The sequence below is a fragment of the Idiotropiscis lumnitzeri genome, chromosome 15 (genome assembly GCF_059441095.1).
Source record: "Idiotropiscis lumnitzeri isolate Australia: NSW breed Sydney's pygmy pipehorse chromosome 15, RoL_Ilum_1.0, whole genome shotgun sequence".
In the NCBI taxonomy this organism is placed as follows: Eukaryota; Metazoa; Chordata; class Actinopteri; order Syngnathiformes; family Syngnathidae; genus Idiotropiscis; species Idiotropiscis lumnitzeri.
In genome coordinates this window covers 5,274,869-5,299,898 of record NC_142405.1, presented here as the reverse complement: position 1 = coordinate 5,299,898, position 25,030 = coordinate 5,274,869, and the positions used below count along the sequence as shown (strand labels likewise).

At 41.5% G+C, this 25,030-nt stretch overlaps 3 protein-coding genes across 4 annotated transcripts; 1 reads left to right on the top strand and 2 right to left on the bottom strand.

The window, feature by feature from the left end:
• Positions 1–2,914: 2,914 nt before the first annotated feature.
• On the bottom strand, positions 2,915–6,620 carry gid4 (GID complex subunit 4 homolog). Of its 2 annotated transcripts, none has more exons than XM_088317540.1 (6): positions 6,264–6,620; positions 5,305–5,364; positions 4,754–4,861; positions 4,566–4,662; positions 4,339–4,470; positions 2,915–3,863 (listed from the first exon to the last, which is right to left on the bottom strand). In XM_088317540.1, the coding sequence occupies exons 1-6, from the start codon at positions 6,486–6,488 to the stop codon at positions 3,844–3,846; spliced, it is 642 nt and encodes a 213-aa protein (XP_088173666.1). In that variant the 5' UTR covers positions 6,489–6,620; the 3' UTR covers positions 2,915–3,843. The 2 variants fall into 2 exon arrangements, with proteins under 2 accessions (XP_088173666.1, XP_088173665.1); XM_088317539.1 differs by having other exon boundaries at positions 4,339–4,469; positions 4,561–4,662; positions 6,264–6,619.
• Positions 6,621–7,223: 603 nt separating this feature from the next.
• drc3 (dynein regulatory complex subunit 3) lies at positions 7,224–11,053 on the bottom strand. Its single transcript, XM_088317546.1, has 13 exons — positions 10,951–11,053; positions 10,434–10,633; positions 10,246–10,362; positions 9,837–10,003; positions 9,608–9,763; positions 9,376–9,495; positions 9,205–9,316; positions 8,943–9,118; positions 8,422–8,550; positions 7,924–7,994; positions 7,694–7,817; positions 7,437–7,568; positions 7,224–7,368 (listed from the first exon to the last, which is right to left on the bottom strand). Exons 2-13 carry the CDS (start codon positions 10,615–10,617, stop codon positions 7,273–7,275), a joined length of 1,584 nt encoding a protein of 527 aa, XP_088173672.1. The 5' UTR covers positions 10,618–10,633; positions 10,951–11,053; the 3' UTR covers positions 7,224–7,272.
• A 310-nt stretch (positions 11,054–11,363) lies between these two features.
• On the top strand, positions 11,364–23,526 carry tom1l2a (target of myb1 like 2 membrane trafficking protein a). The gene is made up of 16 exons (XM_088317294.1): positions 11,364–11,469; positions 13,155–13,239; positions 14,624–14,702; positions 14,778–14,927; positions 15,251–15,385; positions 15,454–15,576; positions 15,655–15,771; positions 16,408–16,541; positions 16,633–16,675; positions 17,693–17,864; positions 18,193–18,286; positions 18,532–18,607; positions 19,109–19,183; positions 21,189–21,248; positions 21,917–21,953; positions 22,057–23,526. The coding sequence occupies exons 1-16, from the start codon at positions 11,418–11,420 to the stop codon at positions 22,185–22,187; spliced, it is 1,563 nt and encodes a 520-aa protein (XP_088173420.1). The 5' UTR covers positions 11,364–11,417; the 3' UTR covers positions 22,188–23,526.
• Positions 23,527–25,030: the final 1,504 nt, after the last annotated feature.

Here is a 25,030-nt window from a genome sequence, read left to right as displayed (position 1 = left end):
GTCTGGGCTCCACTAGTTTCTCTGAGTCTGCAGACGTCACAACGCTACTCGATTGATGTTCCATCAGCATTCCTTGAATGTATTCAAGAAACAAACCTTGCTCGATAGACCAGTTGCAGAATTTTCAAATCTGCAAGATTTGGACTTTTTGGACTGGAGTAATATATTCTGACCTCATCATTCTGGTCAGAACCCGAGCTTGAGCGTCCTGCATGAGCTGCAATTTTTTTTATGTTTGTCAGATGACCTTTACAACAATCAAGTCTACTGGAGATAAAAGCACGGAGAAGCTTCTCCTGCTTTGCTTGGAGCGTGCGACCGTTCAGTCTGGATAGATTTGGCAAAAGTCTATTTTGGGATTGATTTGAGACACAAATGTGTCCCTACTTCCGTAAGCAGCATCGCATCTCTGTGGCTCTCATGAAAATGCCACCACCCGGAAATGAGGGCCTCCCTTAAACTTCACCGTTTGGTGGTTGCGCACATAATTCCAGGTGATGTAATATGCACGGCGTCAGAAGCCCAGACGGGAGAATCGCCACACCTTCAAAGTGCGTACGAAATGTGTGTAAGAAGTGACTCGACAGCGCAAATGACAGAATTTGCCTGGTAATGTCACAGTATCTTAAAATATTACAGTTCCTTTAAAAGACTAAAACCGTGGTCAAATTTTTTTTTTGGGCTGCATGTTGCACTGATATTTCCCCGGCCTCCGAGTCCATACATAAAGCTGATTTATTCAGAGTGATGTGAGGGGGAAAAAAGTGAACAAAACTAAAAAAAAAATTAATAAAATTAAATTAAATAATTTTAATAACTTTTATTTCCATTCATGCAAATGGGAAAAATGCTACGTGCATTTTATTCCAAATACAAACAAAAAAAGAAAAAAAAAATACTGAATAAATTCCTCTTGTCTGAATCTGTGGAAGTAATTTTTCGTTACATAAGCACCGTTTCTGAGAACTGCTTTACGTCTTGTGTTACATGGGTCGATCGAGCAGCCCAGTTTCATTGGACTACATTCCACAATCGCTCTGCATTTCTCGGTTTGGCTTTCGAATCCGCATCCCCCGCAAGTTCTCTATTGGTTTAAGGTCTGGGGATTAGGTTGGTCACAACTCACAAAGTTGCTTGTTTTTTGTGGAACGAGGATGTTGGCCGGCTATCGATACTGACAGCACCGGTGAACTATTTAATGGTGAATTTCCTCTTTTGAATTCAGCGTTTACGGATTGTCTTACACACGAGCCACATTCCACAAAAACACTCATCTTGATTTTAACAGCGCACAAACGGCTTCCTTTTGTTCAACCTCTCCAGCTTTGGTGTTTCCTGCCTTGCCTCTCTGGTGTGTGTCACCATTTGGACAAAAGTAGTGCTTTGACTTTATCTTTGTGCCAAGAAATGAACACCCTGATAGCAAAAGACATTAATTCAATGTTAAATTAGAGTTGAAAAAGTTGTTTTTTTTTTTTTTAATTTTAGTTGAAGACTGATAATCAATCAATGTTGGTTCAACAACATTTTGTCAGCATTTTGGTCGAATTAAGCTCAATGTTTAGTTTCAACGTAGATTCAACATTTAAGACGAACCATATTGCAACATTGATTCACTCATATTTTGCTATCTGGGCAGATAATCGATAGAATCAGACAAAATGTAACAATAGCGCATGATTTGATGAGTGCTTTATAAATACGGTTGAGTTGAGATCTTCTAGCAAAGCTGATTGCTCAACTTGGCTGACTTCTTTAAACCAAACTACAGCAAGATTGGGCCAAGACTACAACTACCACCTCCTCCTCCTCCTCAGTGCCAATTTGATCGGAAATCCATGCGGTTGGAAACGTAGCGGAGCATAGTGATGGAACCATGACTAAACCTTTAATTAATCCACTCCCACAAAAAAAATAAATGTTCACTTCCATTTGTTCAAATGCCAGTTGTGGTTTGATTTGCATGAGCAAGAGTAGCGGAACCGTGACTAATCCTTTAATGAATCCACCCCCGCAAAAAAAAAACAAAAAAAAAACATATTTACATTGCTGTGGTTTCATTTGCTTGAGATGAAATGTAAATAATTCCTTGATTAGTATCTCACACTCATTTGGTGTGAAAGGTTAGATGCCAAGCGACTCCCAATTTGGTTTCAGGTTTTGGTTGGGTGAGGACTTCCGAGAAGTGGAGTCTGCATAAATAAGGAAGTAGCAATTCGGGAGCATTGAAGCGATGCTGGCGTCTCCAAGTTTTTCGTTTCGTTTCCATGGCTGCGGCACATATGCATGCCAGTTGTTGTTTGGAAGTATTCTACGGTGCAGGTCGCTGCTGTTGGTGCTGGTCAACAAAAGTGCACTCCATTTTTTAATCAGCGATGCAACTAAACTTCTCTAGATGCTTCTCTTTTTGATTGCGAAACTACCCTTTGTTCCCCTTTAGCTCAGTAGATTTTCATAATAAGGGTGTGATGCGTGCTTGCTTTTCTCATGCTCACCCACAAATTCACCACTTCAGATTGACAGTTAGGGTCTTTGGCACACACAATTTGACAGAGATAAAATAGGCAGTTCTATCGCTGTGGCCTTCCCTCTTGCCGATCTATGGCACCCTTTGAATCCAGTTCAGACCATGGAGGCATACGTTACGGTAAGCGGGCTCCCCCTAGTGGTGCGCAGGAGAATCTGACTGAACTGTTCAAATTGCATATTGTGTTACAGTGACTTCATATTTGCAAGTTACGATTATTTCACTTTGAAATTCAACCTATTTGCGTTTTGAGCATTTAGAAGTGTTATTTAAAACCAAACTTATTTCGGAACAATGCATAATTGCTATTACATTGACTACGCATCGACATGTGGTCTGTTGCTGACCTCTAGTGGACATTCGTGTAAATCAGGACAAATGTGAAAGTACACTCGCACAGAATGTTTTTATTTCTCCTCGCGGTTGATACAGACAAATCCATCGTTTCAATCGTAATCAGCCAAACAATGTGCATTAACTTGCATTGCATTCTGACAATGATGAATTTTTGTTGTGAGGCAAGCGGAGGTTTGCAGTACGATTTCAGATATTTTTAAGACTCTGACCATTTATTGGCCCGAGATTTCTTCATAAAGTAACTTTCCCAACCAGGCAACTAGATACTTTGCTACGTTTACAAAGCAGACACACGAACTGGATTAAAATGACTTTGCACGCGTCGTCGTTGTGCCAACAACTTCGTTGCTGATGCAACTGGAATGTGACGTAACAGGATTAATTACAAAAAACCCAAAATTAAAAAAATTACAGGTTAAAATAACCACGCAAGACCATTTGCTGTATCATGAGAATATGGAATCAGGTTATTTTCATTCAAATCGATACGTTATATCATTATATGAACGCAATTGACTGAAAATCTCATCATGGCTGAGTTCAACTTAAAGGAAAAAATGTCTTTCTGACAGTATGAATATCTTGCGTAAAACATAATTAAAAACAAAATCAAGCCATATTTACAAATTAAAGGCGGTTGTCATCAGGTCTTGCGGCCACTCTGAGACGTGTTCGTCACGTCCGTTGGCCGTGGCGTCTTTCTTTCAGTCTTCCACAGCAGGCGGCGAGCGCCTTGCAGTGTGCCGGGCGGATACCGAGTGGGATACAGGCTCCATTCAGGGCACTGAGTAGCTCTCTCTCTCTCTCTCCTTCTCGCCATCCGTATTTATTGATTTCTTTTTTCGCATCCCACTGAAGACCAGGGCGGCGTGAGCTGAGCCCTTCCATGACAAACATATTTGTGCGTCATCTTTTTCAGCGGAATTCATAAATAGGAATACTGTGCTCTCGGACGTGGTTCAATTTGAGTGACTGATACCTGGAAGGAAAAAAAGGAAATTGATTAAGTATCAATGAAGTTTTCACATTTAAAAAAAAAAAAAAAAAAAACAGGCTTAATTGTACTGTATCTAACCTATTTTCACTTGTAAACGAAAACACATACAGCCTTTCAATCTTGAGGCAACATAATGCGGCCCAGCTCCCGTAGAATGAGGAAATGGCATTTCTCTGATAGTTCATACGTTTGAGATTTGCTCTTAAGCCATTTCTGACACTTTCCATTTGTTAATGTATTTAAAAAAAAATAGACAGACCAACAGTATCGATTTGAGAGAAAAATGGGAAATGAACCGTTTTTTGACAAACAAGGTGAAATTAGTAGCTGGGTTACCAAGTTGTCCACGCATTTTTTTTTTTATAGGGAAGGCGCGGCTTCACAATTTGCGATTCGAATCTTTGTTTATTATTTTCCTAGATGCTCCGAAAAAAATAATCCAACCGCCATGACTGACCATTCCGAGCTACTGTGGTAGTAGTAACCCTCAATAGTGGCGGTGGACTTCTGGAAGCAGATGTAGTAAAAGCCTGCAAAGGATGCACCGCTGATGTCCTTGATGGTGTGATCGGGGACCAGGAACTGCTCCTTTGGGTGCGCAAAACACAGAAAATAGGCTCATAGGTCAAAGTTCACAATTTGGGAAGCCAAAAAAAAACAACAACAACTTGGGACTGACTTTCCATCTCATGAAGATGTAATCGCTACGTTCCAGCGCGTCGTAGTCGAAATCATCCGAGTTGAAACTTTTTGCGACTTTATAAAATGGCGGAAATTTGCCCTGCAGAAAAAGTCGATTCAATCAATTTCGGACAAACGGCAAAAAAAATGGTGATCTCCTTGGTGGGGGTAACGGGAAATTCAGTACATACCCAATGCTTTCTATCCACGTCCTCGTCAGCATCCCACTTCCTGGTTAAAAAAGGCCTCTTTCGACCGATGATTTCACCGGCAAAGAACGTCGTCAGCGTCGGATACTCCTGGTAGCACAAATAGTCACGGTTAAATTGGTAACAAGCTTATTATAGTTAACCAAAACTAAAATTGAATACGTATATCGGGCCTTTGGCCGTAAGCCAGAAGAACGAACAAGGTTGTAGAAATGCAAGCAAATGTGTTCCCGTCGTGCCAGTAAACAAACCACGTCAAATGAGATCCGCAACCCGACCTGCTGACAACACGTCTCGGCGTCGCTTAGCTTCACCCTTGAACATTCTGCTCCCCATTACACCCCCCACCGCCCTCAAAAGTATTACATAATGAAACGGATACATACTTGTGTCCCACATTCAGGTCAACAGTGCGGCGGGCGCTTAAAATAGAGATTGGCCCATCATCTGCGTCAACCGGCCCGCGGCGAGTGCCGTAAAACGGCGACGACAACTCCCGATGTCAAGCGAATGTTGCCACTCACTTCACTCACCTCAGTCAGGCCGCTGATCTTCAGATAGCCACACAAGTACGAGTCCTCCGGAGTCACATGCTAGAAAAAATGAACAATTTTAGGCAAACCTAACGTGAATAATCCAAGAATATGATCGCAAACAAAGTCAAGCAGTTTTCTATTTTTTCTATGCTCCTCAACTCCAAGAAGGAATAAAAAAAAAAAACTTTCTGGACTGAAAACTTTGCATTTTGATAAACCCAAAATAGTTCTTACTTTCGTTTAGTGATTTCAACTAGATCATTGTCATGTCCTGCGTTAATGTTGGGAGTTGATCTTGACTTTCATATTTTCATTTAATCTTGTTTAGGCCTGCAACTGATTTTTCGTTTTCGATTATTTGTTAAAAAAAAAAAAATTACGGTACCATTATTCAGCATCAGAATGGATTGTTATACATTTATCGTTGTAGTTCATAAGTGAGAAAATAGACAAAAAAGTAGATTATCATATTGCAAAGTTAAAATCAGAGGTTTGCAAATGTCTTATTTTGACAAAACAGTCTCGTCACGTGCAGAACGGAATTAGACCAAGTTGAACAGGTCTCTCAACGATTAATTATTGTAATAAATTTTGCATTCATGCATTTGTTACGTGTGTTTCTGTCCAAATGATATGATATTGTACTGTTTTTAAATTGTGCAAACGAAATAAACCAATCAATATTGCCCATTAATTTGATAATCGTTGCGCTAATCCATTCATTGTTGCACCTCTATTGCAAAGTTATAGTGGAATACAACGTCGCAACAAGTTATTAAACACTTGAGATCTCTTTTGTAAGTGTCATTTCAAATGTCACACTTGCATTCAACTGGTCGACAAAAAGGTCAGTCAGTGTCTGAGTCTTGCATGACAACATGGACCTGCCAAGTGAAACTAAACAGAATGCAATTTTCAGGAGAACGCAAATCTTAAAAGCGATCTTTGCATTTTACCTGCAAAACAACATCCACGTCGTAGGCGTTCCCTTTGCTCTTCTGGTAGCCTCGAAACTGGGAGCCGCTGTACAGCAGCGACGTGGCCACGCCGGGCTGCTGCGCATTGATTGGGGCGGGCGGCATAAGAGAGCCCGCGGATGGGCAGGCCGCGTCGGAGGCGAGGCGGCACTCGGCTGGGACGGGCATGGCGAGCGGGAACGTGTCACCGTCGGCGACCGTCATGAACTTTGGAGAAGGACAGCGAGCGAGAGAGCGAGCGACGTGCCTGAGGTGCAAAAGTTTGGACGGTTTCTTTGGACTGGCGACCTCAGCAGCACTCTGAATGAAAAGTTCAGTTTTTCGGAATCTGATTGGTCGAGAGCGGAGGGCTGAGCGGGGCGCTTTATTGGCTAATGTCATACCGAACGGCATTCGGGGACATGTAGTAATATGACGATACGGGAAAAAGGACTGACGACTTCAACCACATGAAATACGTTTTTTCGTTCGCAACCCTCTGAAATATCTTTGGGGATTTAATTTATAAACGTTGGAGGAACAAAAACGTGAACGCAAAGAAAAGCGTTCAAAGGTCTTCTGGGTAAGGCTTAAATAAGTGTGGAAAAGCACCCAATACATTAATAACACTGGCCAACATTTTTTACAGCATTTTTAAATTAGCGATGCTAGTAAACTTTTCTACATTATTTAATTGCACTAATCCCCAATCTAACCTCGTTATTCAGTATTTTAATAATAATAATAAGAATAACAACAACACGGTGTAATATAGTAATATATTTAAAAAATGTAAATATCCTAATTTGTGATTTAACATGCTTCCACCAGAAATCATAAAATTGTAGGAGGAAAAAAAACAAAAAGAATACGTAAACCAGTTCAATATATATATATATTTGTCTTCATGGAACCAAATACATATTTGGACACAAGAAAATCTGTGGTAATTGTCCTCACCTCACAGATCAATTGAAAATGCCCCTCAATAAAGGCTACCTTGTTTGCACTACATCATGTCTTTCAGCTGCTCCCTCATATAGTCAGCGTATCTGTGGGTATCGGCGATGCGCATTCGGTTCATCTTCAGTTCTGTGTCTTCAATCTGCGACATCACATAAGAACAAAATGAGAACACGAGAGACACAATCTTCTGCAATTTCACTTTCTTACGCCTTTAATGAGGGTCACTTTCCAGGCTTCGGCGCGTGTAACCAACTGAGTTTCCCGGTCATTGATCGTCTGGAGATGGTTGTCATGGCTGGCAGCTAGCGTGTCCATCACTGTGTTTTTGTCCAAGAACAGCTACATTGCCAAACACACGTGTCAAACGTGATTAGGTTTGTATTCGTGTACGCAGCAGTTCTCATTAGGGATGCGCACGAGGGCAAACGTAAAACAAAACTGCAGCGAGTACGTATGCTACCCACCATTCGAACGTCATCAGGCAAATCCTCTTCGGCTTCTCCCTTCGCCACCACTTCCAGCGTGGTGACGGCGATTTGTGTTATTTTCTGATGATGACTGTCCTCCAGCTCTCGACATTGCACGAATGTGTGAATGAGTCAAGGAAGGCCGATCAAAGCCTTTTGGCAAACTTACGCAAACATACTCGTGTTGAGATGAAATCTCACTCCCGTAACAGGAATTGCAAGGATATATGCCTTGAGCTGTTTCACTGAAGCTGCCAATCATCTCCGTGATGTTGTTGTCAAACTTTCTGATTGTTTCCTGTGAGGAGCATACTTCACTTTGGCCAAGAATCACTTTTTTCGACTACTACTCATTGTCTACATAGAGTCTATGTATGTGGGCAAACGTTTTGATTGGCGGGCCACAATGGGTTCTAAAATTTGACAGAGCAGATGGATGGAGTGTTTTGGTAACCTCACCTCATCGGAGAAAAAAAAGAAATTTAATTTCAAATGAACGTGAACAAAAGCATTAGAACAATTTATATGAAAAACCACACAGTATTTAGAAAATAAAACATGAACAAGGTTTATTTATTTAATTTTTTTCAAGCTCGGCGGGCCGGATTAAAACGTCTAACGGGCCGCATGTGGCCCCCGGGCCGTAGTTTGCCCACACCTGGCATAGACTGTACTTCAAATCAAATTTTGCATCTCACAAGGAAGTTACGGTTAGGTACACATACCTCCAGGTAGCTGTACAGTTGAAACTCCACCGCCATCAGGTTGAAACACAAAACGTTGATTTCTTTCAGGCAGATGTCCATTTTGCTCTTCTTTTCATCCTTTGGTGCCTCCTGCAAATCCTCCGTTCTCTAAAGAAGCAGCAAATTGGCCCGCATATATATTGCTGCGTTATTCGAAAGTATTTGCAAAATTAATCTGATCGCCATCGGCCAGCAATGGCTAGTAAGGGGCCGCATCCGAGGGATTCACGTGGGCTCCGCCCACAACCCCTTTTCCCTCCCTCTATTATGGCGCAACTGTAGAGTGGGATGTGGTGGCACCCTGATGGCGGCCAAGATTGCCCTCTTTTGGAGTGTTGTTCAAGGTCACAAACGTTGGCAAAGACGTTCGCCAGACATTTGCAAAACAGTTTTACCACTCTGTGGCACAATCCCAATATACATAGTTCTTCTTTTTCGTCTCGCATAAAGCCAGACATGGACTTGAGGACTTTAGGAAACGGTCGGTCACGCTTGCGCACCTGCTTATGTTCAATCTGAAAATCTGCCAACACTTTGGAAGCTCTGCTTTGGCTGTCGGTCACGTCGGTGCTGAGTCGACTGAAGAACGAGTTCACCTCGACTTCTCTTCGCGTGTACTCGGCCAAGCCGACTTCAAAGAGCTGGTTGCACAGGTCCACGAGTTGCTTCTCGAACGTAAATATGAAGGGTCAAGGTCGTGAAAGAAATATTCGTCATCCGTAGTTACAACTTGATTTAAATCCGATACAAGAAAAGGATATGCCTCAAGCAACTCATCCACTCCCGGCAGGCACTGTAGTTTTTTTAACTCGGCATCGTTTTGGATGATGTTTTTGTACAGATAATCTCCATTCATCTGCTCCACAAAAGCATCCTGAAATAGAAATAAAAATGAGAACGTCGGCAGAGATCTCGATGGTTTCTTGATCTCACCTCATGCCTTTGGAGAATCGCTTCTTGCTTTCGCTTTTCCTCCGCGGCTTGTTGCGCTTGTAACTCGCCCTGGTTCATCTCCTCGATGTCCAGGTTGTACTTGGCAGAGGCCCTGTTCCTCTGTACGAACGTGACAGAATTACATGCAAATCATAAAACAAAAAAATGTTTCAATGTTACAGGAATGTAAACGAGTTGAGATTTGCGTCAAACCACTGCACACGTCTCTTACGATATCCTCATTGAGAAATATATTGTTCAGGAACTTCAATTGCTGAAAATAGGCGGCGAGGAAAAGGGTGTACTTTTCCTCGTTGTTCTCCTCAGGGATGGGATTTCCATCTATATTGAGGGTGAAGAGTTTCTTGAACTTTCGCAGATAGACCACCTTTAAAAGAGCAGCTTTAGCTTAAAAAAAATGGGCTTGCTTTTTTGCTTTTACAACGTGACGATGTCGTTACATTGGTCAGTTGATGGAGTCTGTTGTTTGCAATGCAGAAAATGGTGAGTTCCATCAGGCTGTCCAAGTTTTCAATGAGGGAAATTCTGTTGTTGGACAAATTCAGCACTTCTAGCTTCTCAAGTCCATCAAGACCTTCGATTTTCTTGATGTTGTTAAATGACAGATCTAAGACAGAAAAAAAATGGTATTATTTTAAGTTCGAATGTTCTCTCAGTGTTTGCGGCGTGACGCTCTGGTCTTCTTATCATCGCAACAATAGACTGATCGCCATGGTAACAATCTATCCTTACTGAGCCACCTGGCCAGATGACCAAGTGGCCTGTTTGATGTCATGACACTAAGTGAAACGTTAATTGAAGACTATATTGTCAAAAAAAAAAAAAAAAAAAAGATACATGTTTTCTTACTGAGCCATGTTAGATTCACGAGATGGTCCAATCCCTCGACTTTCTTGATAAAGTTGTTGTTGAGGTTTAATTTGGTTAATGCAGAGAACTCCCACAAGTGGTCAATCTTCTGGATGTCTTGGGGAGGAAAAACGTCATTCCATGCAACTCATTGACTGTAACAAAGCCTGCATTTTTTTTCTACTCACTTCTGTATTCCAAACTCAATCTGAGGGCTTCGTTAAAGAGGATTCCCTCTTCCTTGGCAATGCGTTCAGCTTGATCTTTTAGACCTTGCTCGAGGACTGCCTCCTGCAGAATCTCCTCATCTATGTAAATGGGCGTTTTATCGTGATAACCGCTGATGTTGGATGTTTCCATGGTGGAATTCATGACTTGACTTTATTGCCTGTTAAAAAGAAAGAAAAAAGATTTATCTGTAAAACAATTTGTCCAGGTTAAATGGATAGAGAGCTGCAACTATATATTTTGCTTCGGCAAATACTGTACTTGGTAATTTATACTGGGGGGGAAAACACATTCTGGATATCAGAATGTGTGCTATACCGCGTGTAACGCTGTATTTTGTATTTTTAATTGACAAAAGGTTACATCAACAGCGTCAGTCTTGAACGTAATAAAACGACGATGAAAAGTGCGTATACTAATTGGGAGGAAATGAGCATTCGAAGCGCTTCGTCTGAATGCAATACTTTTTTGAGTTACCTATGTTGGCACGGGATATACAAATGAGCCACAGCGGGGAAGGTGGAGCGCGTTTACGTCCAAATAAATCACATTACACTTCCTCTCGTCAATGTTTACAGGCTGTTACATAGCAACTTCGTGTTGCGTTCAGGTACACTCGAAAATAATACACAGTGGGCGTCATGGTAGCGTGTATTTCACTTTCAGTCCTCAGAAGTGCAATTCGCGACTATATTTTTATATAAAGTCTTTGTTGTCGAACTTATAACAGTCGGGAGACATTTTTAAAATTCATCACAACTCGTACACATGGATGAAAAATGCATGTCGAGACCACGGGTGTCCTAAGATGATTGACAGCCATTCTAACCATTAGCATTTAACTGCTGGATGCAAGTTGTCCAATAGGATCGCTCTGAAGGCGGGGCTTAAGAGTAGCGTCTGGGCCCCGCCTGTCACCGCCAAGCGGATTGTTTGCTGTCAAAATGGAGTTCTTACTGGGAAATCCCTACAGCACTCCCGTGGGACAATGCATAGGTACGTGTGCTTTTCAAATCGTGCGTTTGCGATGCACTGACATTTGCCATATAAGACGCAGACTAACATTTTGGTGAGTGGAAACAGCGAGCTAGCATCCTTGCGACAAACGTCATCTAATTGGAATGAGCTTCCAGACTGCGTTTTTGTCCCCCCCCCCTGCTAATAAATTTCCGACTTACTCCATTGTAACTACATTCATTCTCTAAAATGTCATTACTTTCGACAACAGCCTCCTCAAATGTGCATTTTAATGGACGGGAACATCTCTAAGTTAGCCTTAGTTAAGAAAAGTTCTCTCTACGTACGTGGCAAACTTCCGTTTAACGACGTTAAATTTCATTAAGTGCATATGCATTAATAATAATAATTAATAAAGGTATGTGCGTTTGCAGTAGCTAATAGGGTCCAGTATGTGACATGCTATAGGTTGCACTGTTGCAGAAATGCACAACCATGTAACGAGAGGCGTTCATTTCCAATATTACGCTTCTTAGTAAGGTACACGAGAGGATAACATTGATAAAAAGTACATTTTATTCATACGAGGTGTGCCAGAAAAAAATGTAGATGTGTTGTCTGAAGAGATAAATTCCAAACCCAAACTCCAAACTATGACTTTCCCTTTCCATGTGGGCAAAAATGATCAGCCTGCGCGTCATGAAAGAGCGCCTGTTTCTTTCAGTGCGTGAGAAGAGGTGAGGCACCTAACTCACAATGTCCTGAGCATCTGACGGTTCCTGGCTAAGAAAAACATTACTGTGCGAGAGCAAATTTGGTGGCGTGGCTGAGAAAGATTAAAACTCCTGACCCCAGAGGGCTTCAGAGAAGAAAAAAATGTGGTTTCGATTTGAAACTTGTCTTTTGTGATACCAGTAATGGAGCCTTTCGGACATATAAGAACAGGAAGCCTCAAAACACTGACTTGATGTTATTCCACATGATTCCGCTGGGGATGAAAAGGACACGTCTTTGAGATGTGATGTGTTTTTGTTCGAGTAGAGGGTGGATGCTGCTTGATTGGGAGCTCTGTGTTGTAATTTTGACACTTTTTAAAGAATTCATGACATGATCAACATGTGTATTGTGGGGGTTGAAGCTAAATCTCATGTCGAGACTTTTTTTTTTTGGAGCCTGGTTGTCACAAACACAAGTTAAAAATGTGACAGCAGCAATGAGAAACGTGTCGATAGGACTGAAAACGTGAACTCAGCAGAGCTGGAATAGAGAGGGACAGCGGCTTCGTTGGCACTGCAAGGCACTGCCTGCCTCGTAATCATCTGACTCCACTGACAGGGTCTCGGTTCCCAGAACTGGGGTGGGAGTTGGGAGGTGTTGACACTAATGTGTGAATGCTCTCTTTTAACCCTTTAATTGTTGCAAACTCGGTTTTCGTTGCGGCCCAGTGAGAGTTTCCTTGCCTTGGTATGAAAGTTGTCTCAAAGCCTGTCTGTGTTTTTCAAGGAAGGCCAATCCTCCTCTCCAAACGTCCAAATCATCTAATCCACCGTTTAAGTCCACTTTTGGTCTTGCATTTATCCGCATTCGCGTTGATATGCTTACACAACAGTTTAACTCACAGTGCTCCATGTGATGCGTTAAGTCGACTTTCAAGATGAGTTTACAGTATTCTGTTTTATTTTGAGGTGTCAAAATTCATCAATTAATTTTTTTTTTTGTTCCAGAGAGGGCCACTGATGGAGGCCTCCAGAACGAAGACTGGGGCCTCAACATGGAGATCTGTGACATCATAAACGAGACGGACGAGGGGTGAGTTAGCGAAATGAGCGTTTGCTGCTGGCAGTGTAGGATTGGCGCAAAGAATGCGGCTTGTGGCATCGCCTGCGCCCACGTCACTTTGTCACCGAGCGTTCTTTGTTTGATTGGCTGACTCGAGCAATAGGCCGCGGCCACCACAAAAAAGCCTTTTGTTAGCTTTGGAGGTGTCACTGAATGCACAGACTTCTCCATTTACTTCTCGTACAAACGCCCATGTGCTGGGATTTAGACTGAGAGCGTCACTTCCTGAGCTAGATAAATAATCATTTTGCAGTCTTCATGCCTACGCCTCTGGCTTATTCTAGTTAGATGTTTCATTATATTTAGTTTCTATTCCGTTTTTTGTTTTCATTTTAAATTTCAGGTGTTTTTATTTTGTTTTAGACTGGGTTTGTCATTTTTCATTGGTTGTTATTTTTCAAAAATACTTAGTTCTATTTTAGGGTTTTTTATTTTTATTTTTATTTTTATTTTTATTTTTATTTTTATTTTTATTTTTATTTTTATTTTTATTTATTTTTATTTTTTATTTTTATTTTTTTATGTATGGGGTGTTTGAGGAATGCAAAATTAAAAAAAAAGCTTACGAATTCTTCGGTAATAAAAGTAAACTATAATTCCCAAATGACAGTAATACTAAAACTAAAATAAAAAAATAACCCTTTAAGCTCAAGAAATTAATTGACAAAAACAGGGACCTTTTTTCTATAATTACAGTTAGTATAAATTAAATGTTTAAATTTGATTGAATAAAAATGAAAAACTTTTTTTTTAACCGCACACACACACACACCCCTTGTCGAGGCCCTCTCGTTCATATAATAAATAATATTCCACCACTTTCAAAATGACGCTCCAGTGATTCTGTAAGCGCGAATAATAATGCGTACTAATAAAACACGTAGCAGCAAATCATAAAGCGGCGCACGAGAGCGTCTGAAGTGTCATCTGCCGTGCCGACGCGGCCAAGCGAGAGTCAAGCTGGACTCTTCACGCATGGACGGCGCCGACGTCGCCTCAGGGGGGAAAACGAGAGAAGCAGATGGTGTGATGGCTTCACTCCGTCACAGTCGCGCACCTCCACCGACTGACAAATGGCCGTCTGTCAGCCTGCTATGAAAAAAAATAAATATATTCGCCACACACGAGAAAAAATTATTCTCAAATACTGTTGCAATTAAAGAAAAAAAAAAGCTCAATTTGTTGCTTCATTTATTAGTTTGTCTGATTAATTTGAAAGGAAAGGTTGCTATCATTTTTGTAAAAGAGTTTTTGTAAAATGGGGAAATGTAACTATCTAAAAAAAAAAAAGACCAAAATCACATATACCTCAGCTGAAATCCTGTTTTCAAGTTGACGCCTTTCGTCCGCTCAGGCCAAAAGACGCCATGCGAGCGCTGAAGAAACGACTGAGTGGCAACAAGAATTACAAAGAAGTCATGCTGGCGCTAACGGTGAGACTTTTGGGATTGAAATGATTCCATGTTGCACGCGTCATGATGTCACGGATCTTGTTTGTGACCCGGCAGGTCGTGGAGACGTGCGTGAAGAACTGCGGCCACAGGTTTCACGTCCAGGTGGCCAACAGAGATTTCATTGATGGCGTTTTGGTGAAAATCATCTCCTCCAAAGTGAATCCTCCAACCATCGTGCAAGACAAAGTGCTGTCGCTCATACAGGTATTAAATAATTTATTTGACCAATTTTTTCTGAACTGCTTTTTTTTTCCTCATCTTGATTTTTAGGGGATGTAGTTTGACTTTAAAATGGTCAACTTTTTTTTTTTTCAAATTGCCACTAACCCTTTTTATTTATTTCTTTGCTTTTGTGACATTTTAACTATAAAAATAAGGCTCACCCCAACTCCAAAGTGATGCAACACTGCCATCTACAGGGATGTTGTAGTCATGACAGCATTTTACAGAATTTCATTTCACAGACAAGCTGAGATAGGAGACTGCTTCATCCTATGTTTTCATTCGAGTGAATAATTGTGCGCTAGGCCTGGGCCGACGCCTTCCGGAGTTGTCCTGATCTTACTGGGGTGGTCCATATCTATGAAGAATTGAAGAGGAAGGGCATGGAATTCCCCATGGCGGATTTAGATGCACTGTCGCCCATTCACACACCGCAACGGGTAAAGACCAACATTTGGAACTACGCATTCATTTCATCTTGACTATTATGAGATATTTCTCCTCCCAGGGCACGCCCGAGGTGGACCCAGCCATGATTAAGTACCTCGCACCTGCATCTCCAAGACCTGCCAGCAACTCACCTGCCACACAGGTGCCTGCACGCGGCCCCATCACAGCAACTCCCAATCAGGTGACGCACCTGCGGGCATCCATCGGCTGATTCTCGCATTCACGTTCATAATAAATTTTTGACCGTCTTTGTCCGCAGGTGGCGCGGTTACGTAGCGAGTTGGACATTGTGAGAGGCAACATCAAAGTCTTATCGGAGATGCTCACGGAGATGGTGCCAGGCCAGGAAGATAGATCCGATCTCGAACTGCTCCAGGTTTGACTTGGATGGAGGATTTATATTATAATATGCGCAACTCTGTACTTGACGCCAGTCTATCGTCGTTCGGCGTTTTTTGTTTTTGCTTTCTCCTGTAGACGGTTGAGCAATACGTTGACTGACTATATAGCAATGCTCTCATATATTTTTGATCCTGTGCAAAAAAAAAATACTAATGTTGAAGCTGTTTACTGAGTTTCTTAAAGTAATTGTGAAAGTCTTCTTGGTTTGTGTCACCAAAGCAAGCTGCGATAAATAAGTCTTGACACACAGGCTGACTAATTCTCTTTTATTACCTGTAGTTTTATAAAGCAAAATATTATAAAGTGCATATTTCTATATTTCTATTAGCTTATATTAGACATGTTGATGAAATATTTCCAGTAGGTGCACAAGTCGACTACGTCCAGACAGAGAAAAGTCAATGTATTCTAGCCAGTGGCCACGAGGGGGAGTAGTTTACCAAGATCTTAACAAAACGCGAGTCATGTTCTGATCATATTGCTGTGGGAGCTTTTCTTTTTATTTAAATTATTATTGATTATATTCAAACTTTCAAACACACAAAATGCACAATATACAGTACACTTTATTTTTATTTTTATTTCTCGCCTCACGAATTGATGTCTTCAGGAGCTGCACAGGACATGCCGAGCAATGCAGCAGCGAGTCGTCGAACTCATCTCGCACGTGTCGAACGAGGAAGTGACCGAGGAGCTGCTGCACGTCAACGACGACCTCAACAACATTTTCCTCCGATACGAGAGGTTCAAAAATCACATCATGCGCTTGTTGATGGGAAGGCATGCAGCGAAAACCAATTCCATAACAACAGTCAGTGTGTTGTGCTGCTTCCAGGTATGAGAGGTACAGGTCAGGACGAGGTGCTCAAAACAAAGGGGTGAGTATTGCCACGAGCTGCTCTCAATGCATCCATTGTGGTCGATTTAGGTGGTTAGAGAAAGTCAGCTGTTTGATTGCGTAAACATTTGCAACAATCACCACAGCAACGCTCTTTGGTCATTTGGAGGTGCAATCTGAGAGGAGCGGGGGGGGGGGGGGGGGGGGGGGACATCTCTCGCCACATCCCGCGGATCTGTTTGTGTTTGCGTTCTGTCGATCTGTGTGTGCTCCGTCTGTTTGAAATGTGGCTGGCTGATGGAGGCAAGGAGAGTGTGACTTGGCTGCCATGTTTGGTGGCAGCCAAACCTCCTGGGATGAACATCGGTGCCTCGTGACCTTCCCCTGTTTTTACTCCTCGGTGTGGAAGTGAAGCCTCGCTGTTCACAATTTATTATTTTTTTTTATGTGGCTATTCGCTGAAAAGAAGAAAAAAAAAACGCCCTTTGTGTTTTGTACTTCGAGTGCTTTTTAAAATGCTCTGAGGTGCCACAAGATGGCGCCAAACCAGTTTTGTTCAATAGAAACGGTAGTAACTGGTGTCAGGGAAGTATTTTTGTATTTCGGGAGGATCTAAGTTTATCGACGGGCTAGCTTTGATGTTGCCATGTTATCAGCCACGGCTATTTTAACATTTTAACGCAAATGGTGGCGCTCATATAAGCGGACAATACAGAAATGATTATTCAGAGGGATGGGCCACTGCATATGTCCGTTTACAGTGTATTTCTTTTTATAAATTATTTTATTATTTATTGATTTTTGTATCATCAGTTTAAAATGATTTTAAGTGTGTTGGGATCGTAGTTTGTGGTATATTTCACAACTATTAACATTTAAATATTTTTTAGATGTTTTTCCCCCCTGTAGTTACTCCAATTTGCTTTAAAATCATTTCCTGCACGCCCACAATTTTTTGCTAAACAAAATCACGTGAGAAGCTCTGTTCCTTCCAATTAGTGTCCTGGTACCCGGTATTTAATTTCCTCTCATTCAAGCTGCCTGCATCTTCTTGTAGATTTTGGGTGAGGCCACAGATGACAACCTGATCGACTTGGGACCCGGCTCCCCTGCCGTGGTCTCACCCAGAGTGACGTCCAGCCCGCCTCCTCACAGCACCGCCAAGTCCGCTGCCTCGCCAGCTCGTAGCCCCGCTGCCGCCTCGCTGTCCTCAGCGCTGGCCGGCTTGGGTAAGAAGAGAACATCTGACAATTTGTCTGCCTTTGTCCTGAAACTAACAAAATGTTTCACCAATTCGTATCCAAGCAGGATTACATTTGCTTTATTTATTTATTTTTTTTACCGGTTTGTAGTGAATAAGTTAAAGATCACCAAATATACAGATTTGACACCTATATTTGAGATATTCAACGTCCCTCCGTACCAATGTATAATTAGCTAAATTTTGAATCATGCTGTTTTACTCTGTTGGCTTCCGTGTTTCCTTAACAACCTCCCTGACTGTTTTTTTTTTTCTTCCACTGTTTCCTGTCCTGCTGCGATCGCACCTTGTTCCAGATGTCGCCTCTGCAAGTCAACCAGGCCGCAACCAGGACGACTTTGACATGTTTGCCCAGACTCGGAGCAGCTCGCTGGCTGAGCAGCGCAAAAAGTATGTCGACGTGCTTTTGGCCTTGTCATGTATGACCAGTTTGGGACAATATTTGTTACTAACTCTTTCGCTGCCATTGACGGATATAGACGTCAAAAAATACATTAATCTTACCTGGGATGGCAGTGCATGATTTAAGTCTATATGCGGGAGTTATTTTCTACAACAAGAACAAGACAGTTGTTCATCAAAGGCAAACAAAGCCACATTGACTGCTGATTCTTCTTTGTGTTTGTTGTGCACAGTGTCAAGTACGAAGATCCGCAGGCTGTGGGTGGTCTGGCCTCGGCTTTGGATGTCAGACAGCACAACACGGGAGGGGTGAGTGCACTTGACTGTGTTTGGAGGAGACCACATCGGCGCAAATGCCCAGCGCCGGTGACACGAGCGTCTCCGTGCCTTTCTTGTGACGCTCTTCTGTGTGCTTTGATACAAAATCAAAGCGTGAACCGACGCTTATTTGCGCAATTAACGCAATTTTCTTTTACCTCAATTGTACATTCAAGTCTTCCCATAAGAGTTCACACTGGCTGACGTGAACAGAGTTGCTTTCCTTGAGAGTCCTGCCGTCCTTTTTTTTTTTTTTTTCTTCCCTTAACTTGTTTACTACCATTGACGGCTAAAGACGTCAAAGATTTATTCTTTTTTTACTTGGCTGGTAGTGAATGAGTTTAAGCGTTTTCATCTTCCTCTCACTTTCCTTCAGTCTGTCTTTGCCCTCCTCAAAGTGCCACTTCTTCTTCCACATTTGACTTGGCTGTCTTGTGCTCTATTCTGACCTGTCTTCTGTGGAGTAAGGTTGTATTTCTGTTGTCGATTCAGCTGAGGGTAGAAGGGGATGCTAACCCGGCAGATCAGGAGCTGCCCATAGACAGCTGGCTTATTACCCAAGGAATGGTGAGGACTTCATCCTTAGCGTGTCCTCCTCCTCCTCCTCCACCACCCGCTTCATCCATAATCCACCGCCCTTCGTTTTTTTTTTTTTTTTAGTCTCACGCCGCTCGCTCTGACCTGGACTGCTAAAATAAAAGCCCCCATAGCAGCAACGGAGGCGTTGCACTCAAGTGATGGGCAATATAAGGACAGAAAGTTTAAAGAGAACGTTTGCTGTTTTTAGCTGACGTGGGCCATTTTGTAAATATTGCAGATGGCGTTGCAGATCTATAAACGGACGGGATGGCTTCGTGCCAGCTTTGCTTTTGAATATTTTACATGACACAGCATCGTTTTGGCTCAGGTGCATTCCTTCCGTAAAGCCTCGACGATTATCGAAGCGATATGTCAATTCCATTTAAAAACAAAAAAACAAAAAAAACATATACATACTGAAAGCTTTTTCCCGATATTGCCCACCACTGATTTTTTTTTTTCTTGACATAGTTGCCAAACACTGAAAAAAAGTTACTGACACCTTTCACCTCAAACACGCCTCCCCTTAAACCGCCCTTTGGAATAAAAAAAATAAAAAAAGCCTCACATGAACCTTTCCCTTCTTTCATCAGCCAGAGTCATCCTTTCTTAAGCACACAGACTACTAATAGCGCTGCTTCATAGAAAAGGTCATTAACACCAATTTAGTGTTGACGAGGGAGAAAATGCAAACCAATAAAATGGAGTTTCTTGTCATCATTTTTGTTGTTTTTGGCACATCCCTTAATCAATTTTTAGCCCTAAATGTGAATTATTTTTCTTAGATATGAAAAGGCTGCCCAGCCTGGATTTTGTAATTAAAAAAAAATTAACACCAAGGTAATTCGTTTAAAAAAAATAATAAATTCCACCATGTGACTCTGTACAATTCCAGTGATTTAAAAAAAAAAAAAAAAAGTGAATTATGAACGTAGATAATGTGGGCATGTTGCTGTGTCCCGAATGACCAAATCACATTCACGTTGTCCGTGTCGCCGTGAGTCTTCGACTGTAAATAAACAAGACCTCAGATAGCCTCCTCCTCCGCCGCCGCTGCTCGTCCCAGCCTAACCTGACATTGACCCGTCAACTGACCCACGACTCCGGAGTGGAGATGTTTTCAATACAAATGGCCGTTATCTCTGTCAATGTTTGAATAAGAACCTTTTGAGCACTCCTCGTCCACTTTTGCCACTTGAGTTTCATTCTTTGTGACTTATGAATGATTCTCGCTTGCTTTGCTTTCCATGAGCTCTCTTCTTCGTTGTCATCTCACACGAACGCTCCTGCCAGTGTCACTTTGGATAAGCGTTTGTTGCTTAATTTTCAGGTTCAGCACTTTGATTTGGCCGCACAAACAAAACGTCTGTTGCTTTTCATAACAGAGGTTTTATCTTTAGTCCACTTTTTTTCTTTTTTTTTTTCATTCAATTTTTATTGTAAAATGAAAAATGGGACCTGTGAGGTTGAACATTTTTGGGCACACTGATCATTGATTTGTTCGGATTTTAGTGACAGAGTCAAAGTGTCACTATTGCGCGTGTGTGTGTGTGTGTGTGTGTGCGCGATTGCCTGTCGACAGTCCTCGTGGCTCCCACAATCCATCTCTTAATCAGGTTGAAGTGATTTGCTAATTGTGTAATGATGCGGAGTAATGAACGCGGCTGCGTGACATTAGGCGGCAGCTGTTAGGCCGTGTCAGCTCGGCGGAGCTAACGAGAAAACGCACAAGACGGGAACAGGCAGATTGTTGCGCAATGAGTTGTTTGGCCCTCATTTTTTTTTTTTTTTTAAGTCTCATTCATTTTCCTCCTGTCTGAGCTATTAGTGATTCCTCCTCTTTTTAATTTATGTGTTGTGTACTATTTGTTCCCGTTATGTGATGTGCTTGTCTTTTGTGTCATGAGCCGTTTTCTTTTTATTTGTGTGTGTGTGTGTGTGTGGGGGGGGCGCATGCGTCGCTCCCCGGTTTGTCCATGGCTTTGCTCCGTAGATCCCTGTATCGCAGTCCTCTGTCATGGATGACATAGAGGAGTGGCTCTGTGCTGACGTGGTGAGACTTGATTTACATTGATTTCAAATCTCTTCTTTTCTTCTCTGTCCCTCACTTTTATTTTGTTTTCTGACCCAATCCATCCCGCAAAACATGAGTTTCCTCTAGCGTCACATTCCTTTTATTCTCACCAATGGTACTTTGATTTTTCATCAATGGCTGACGTCACAGATGAATTGAGTGTGAGGTTTGACTTGCACGATGTAATGAGAGGGTTTGTTGCCGAGCAATGTTTAATTTTGAGACTGTTCGAGCGGTATTAATGTAGCGGCATTTATACACGGGCTGCCGATTTGCTGACACCCACGTCACTCACCAGGCTAGGCCCTGCATTTTAAAGTTGCACTCACTCAGAAAAAAGGATGAGAGTAGAATGTGAGGATGGAGACTCCAGGTGGACAAAACTAATACCTGCATGGGATTGTGTTCATTCGTGCGAAGTCTTTTTTTTTTTCCTGTTTAATTTTTTTATTTTTTATAATCTGATTCTAAAGATTTTCAATAGCTGTAGCTCTATTGAGGCACAAATTTTTTCACGTGGAAAAAGCACTCAGCGATTACTCGCAACAAGATGTTTAATGACTGATGGCCGTTATTTCAAAAGATATTGTAAGATTGTTTGATATTCACAAAACAGTTAATAAAAAGCCTTTTTTTATCATTTATAGAAAGGTGACCGTCCAGATGAAGGCGTAACGAGTGAAGGTACATCATAGCGTTTGGTTTTATTCATTTGCTTCATTCTAAAAAAAAAAAAAAAAAAAAAAAGAAATAACAACCAATTAAATGCTCCTTGTGTTTCTTTCAGAGTTTGATAAGTTCCTGGAGGAGCGAGCGAAGGCTTCTGACACATCTCCCCCCGGGGACAACCCCGCTCCTCCTCCCGTCGGCTCTCGCAAGAAAGCCGAGCAGACGGAAGACGCACTCTTTGCCTTGTAGACTGGCATCTGAGCAGCTTAGTCGCTCCCTCTGCGCCGTCTGGAGGTGGACACTTTGAGTGCTTCGCCCTGGAAATCGTGCCCTAGTCCCATTTCACCCTCTTTCCTCTCGCTACGATGTTGCTCGAACATACCCAGACGTCGGGCAGGTTGTGTAACACCATTCGTGGATGTATTTGATCCGTCAACGTGGGATGTAGTGACGCCTTCCTTCACCTTTAAAATGCTCCACCAAAGGCCTAACTTGCTAAGAGCGGGGTTAAAAATACAAGCTTGGCTGATGCGAGACAAACATCAGTCAATGTAAGGACGTACTCGTATCAACGGGCTAATCGCTAATGTATGCATTTATTATTTTAATGCTTTGCGCCGTACTATGCACAAGTGATGTACTTATGGTCATATGGTTTCGTCCCTCCCCATCCGTATTTCCACGAACAGTTAAGTGGAGTGTGTAATTCTTCATTGAGCTGCTGCAAAACGCAAGCGTTCATGTCAAACTATTGGAATGCTTTAAAGGAGTTGGACTCGGGAGCAGAAAAAAAGACGAACGTGCAGGAGCTTGCGACTCGGCCTGCTTGTAATGGAAGAAGAAGCACATGAGGTCATTTTAACAAGCAACTCTTAGAACCAAAGGGAAGGAAAACAACCCAAAATGCATAAAGTGGTGCCTACTGTCTGAGCAGTGGAAAAGAAAAACAAAACATTCCTGTCAAACGAAACATTTGAAACGACCACAAAACTTTGCCTTCCGCTAGCTTAATGCTAACACAAAAAGCAAAATGCCACTGACGGGCTAACAAAGCGCATTAATAGCCGCTGTGTTATGTAAGCCTTTAAGCAATGGATCGTTGAACACAAATGACGCATCAACACATGTAGACAGACAAAACAATACTCGTGGAACGTTTCTTTCAACTGCAAAAAAAAAAAAGAAAAAGACTAATAATACAGTTGTTTACTGACTGTAGTGGTGAAAGCCTACTTCCTTTATGTCGTCTTGACTGACTGACTTTTTTTGTGGAGAGGCTGGAACAAGTTAATGGTAATTGCATTCATTTCAGAGTGGAATGATCAAATTGAGAATCGAGGGTTTTGTATTATGAGCACGATCGTGGAATGAATTCAACTCGGCCCACTTTAATTGTCCTCCTTCAAAAAAATTGTTGACCTGCGGCATGTTAACGGCTTCACACTTTAAAACAACCACCCCCCCTCAAAAAAAAAAACAACGCTTTGTTGTTCTGCGTGTTTACAAGATGGCTCATATTTTTTCTAGGAAAAGGGAAATATTCTTTTCAATAACTTCATTTTGCACATAACTTCTATGTTTTTAAAACTATATATATATATATATATATATATATATATATATATATATTTTGTTAATTTTTTTTTTTATTTTATTAATTAATCGTGCTACGCTGAGAGAAGGGCTATGTATTATTTCTTCCCCTCGTAGTGTATATATGTTTTATCAATTTTTTTTTTTTTTAACATTTCTTATTTTGATGTAAGCGTAATTGTTACTTTACGCCCCCCCCTCACCTCACTCATCTTGTCTTCTGAGACCGAAGTATGTTTTTGGTATTTCCAACAATCCATCCTATCTTAAATTCCTGAAATTTGAACCACTTTTTTGCTCTAATTTTGCTTTGCAGCTTTAGTATTTTTTTTTTCTCAGTTAAAGACCAAAACCGGTATTATTGCAGTATTATTGTCTGAATAGTCCACTTGATTTGTTAACGATCTTTAGATGCATTGGAAAATACATTTGCCTCCATAATCTGCTTAACTATCTCAGATGTTGAACTAAATTGTCTAGAAATTGAAAAGTCTTAACAGTCAATCATTGCGTAAAATGTTACCATCCTGCCTAAACAAATGTGGCCTGACGGCACATTAATGTTGTGTTTATGGATTTATGGACTTTTTATTTAACCTCGTGTTTTCATGAAGCATACGTGATGATTCCAGCATGGACTCGACCGAATTCAGGTTGTTATTAATTAACATGCAAATGTAAACTTTTTTTTTTTTTTTTTTTGCGTTTGTGGACGTTCCGTGTCTGTTTGGGCCGTGCCATCGCTGACTGTCAGGTCTTTGTGTGATTTTATGCACGTATGTAACTGCCCAATAAAACACATCTGAGACTGCTACCTCACACGGTTTGATCTTATTTGTGTTTAGTCTCCCACTGTCGCGTCACTTTGCTTTATCGCCGGCTCTAGCTCTCGATATATGCTTTCGGACGCATCCCTGGGCCCGCTCAATGTTGGGGCGAAACTCGTTGTGGTTGTGACATTGTTGATAAAAGATAATCTGCGCTAAAACCAAGGGCGGAATGTGTAAAATACTGTAAGCAAAGGAGAAAGTTAACGAAGCACACACAAGTGCTGATATTCCATGCTAAAGAATGTCACAGCTAGTTCAAAACAGTTTAGCATGATGCAAAACGAACGCTAAATTATTATTTTTAAAATGATGGGAAAGTACAAATCAATGAGAACTTTTTAGTGTCGCTCTTGTTACTCATCGGCATCTTTTAGAACTACTCTAAACTCACTTGGTCGCAGCAAAAAACATCCTGGTTTATTGTTAAGATTGTTCAGTTCAGTGTCATCTTGGTCTCATGATATTAAAATTTGATCAGAATGTTGGCAATGACGGTTTGAATACCTGCAAGTAAGAAATGTATCGTTAATTCTCGCACACTGTACTATAATGCAGACTATTTTTAACTGGATACTGGCGTTGTTCCAAAAAGGCATGTTTGTTATGTTTCGGGATTTGCTGCAAGGTTTTGTACCTAGTTACTCTCGGTCAGTGACCCATTTCCCCAGC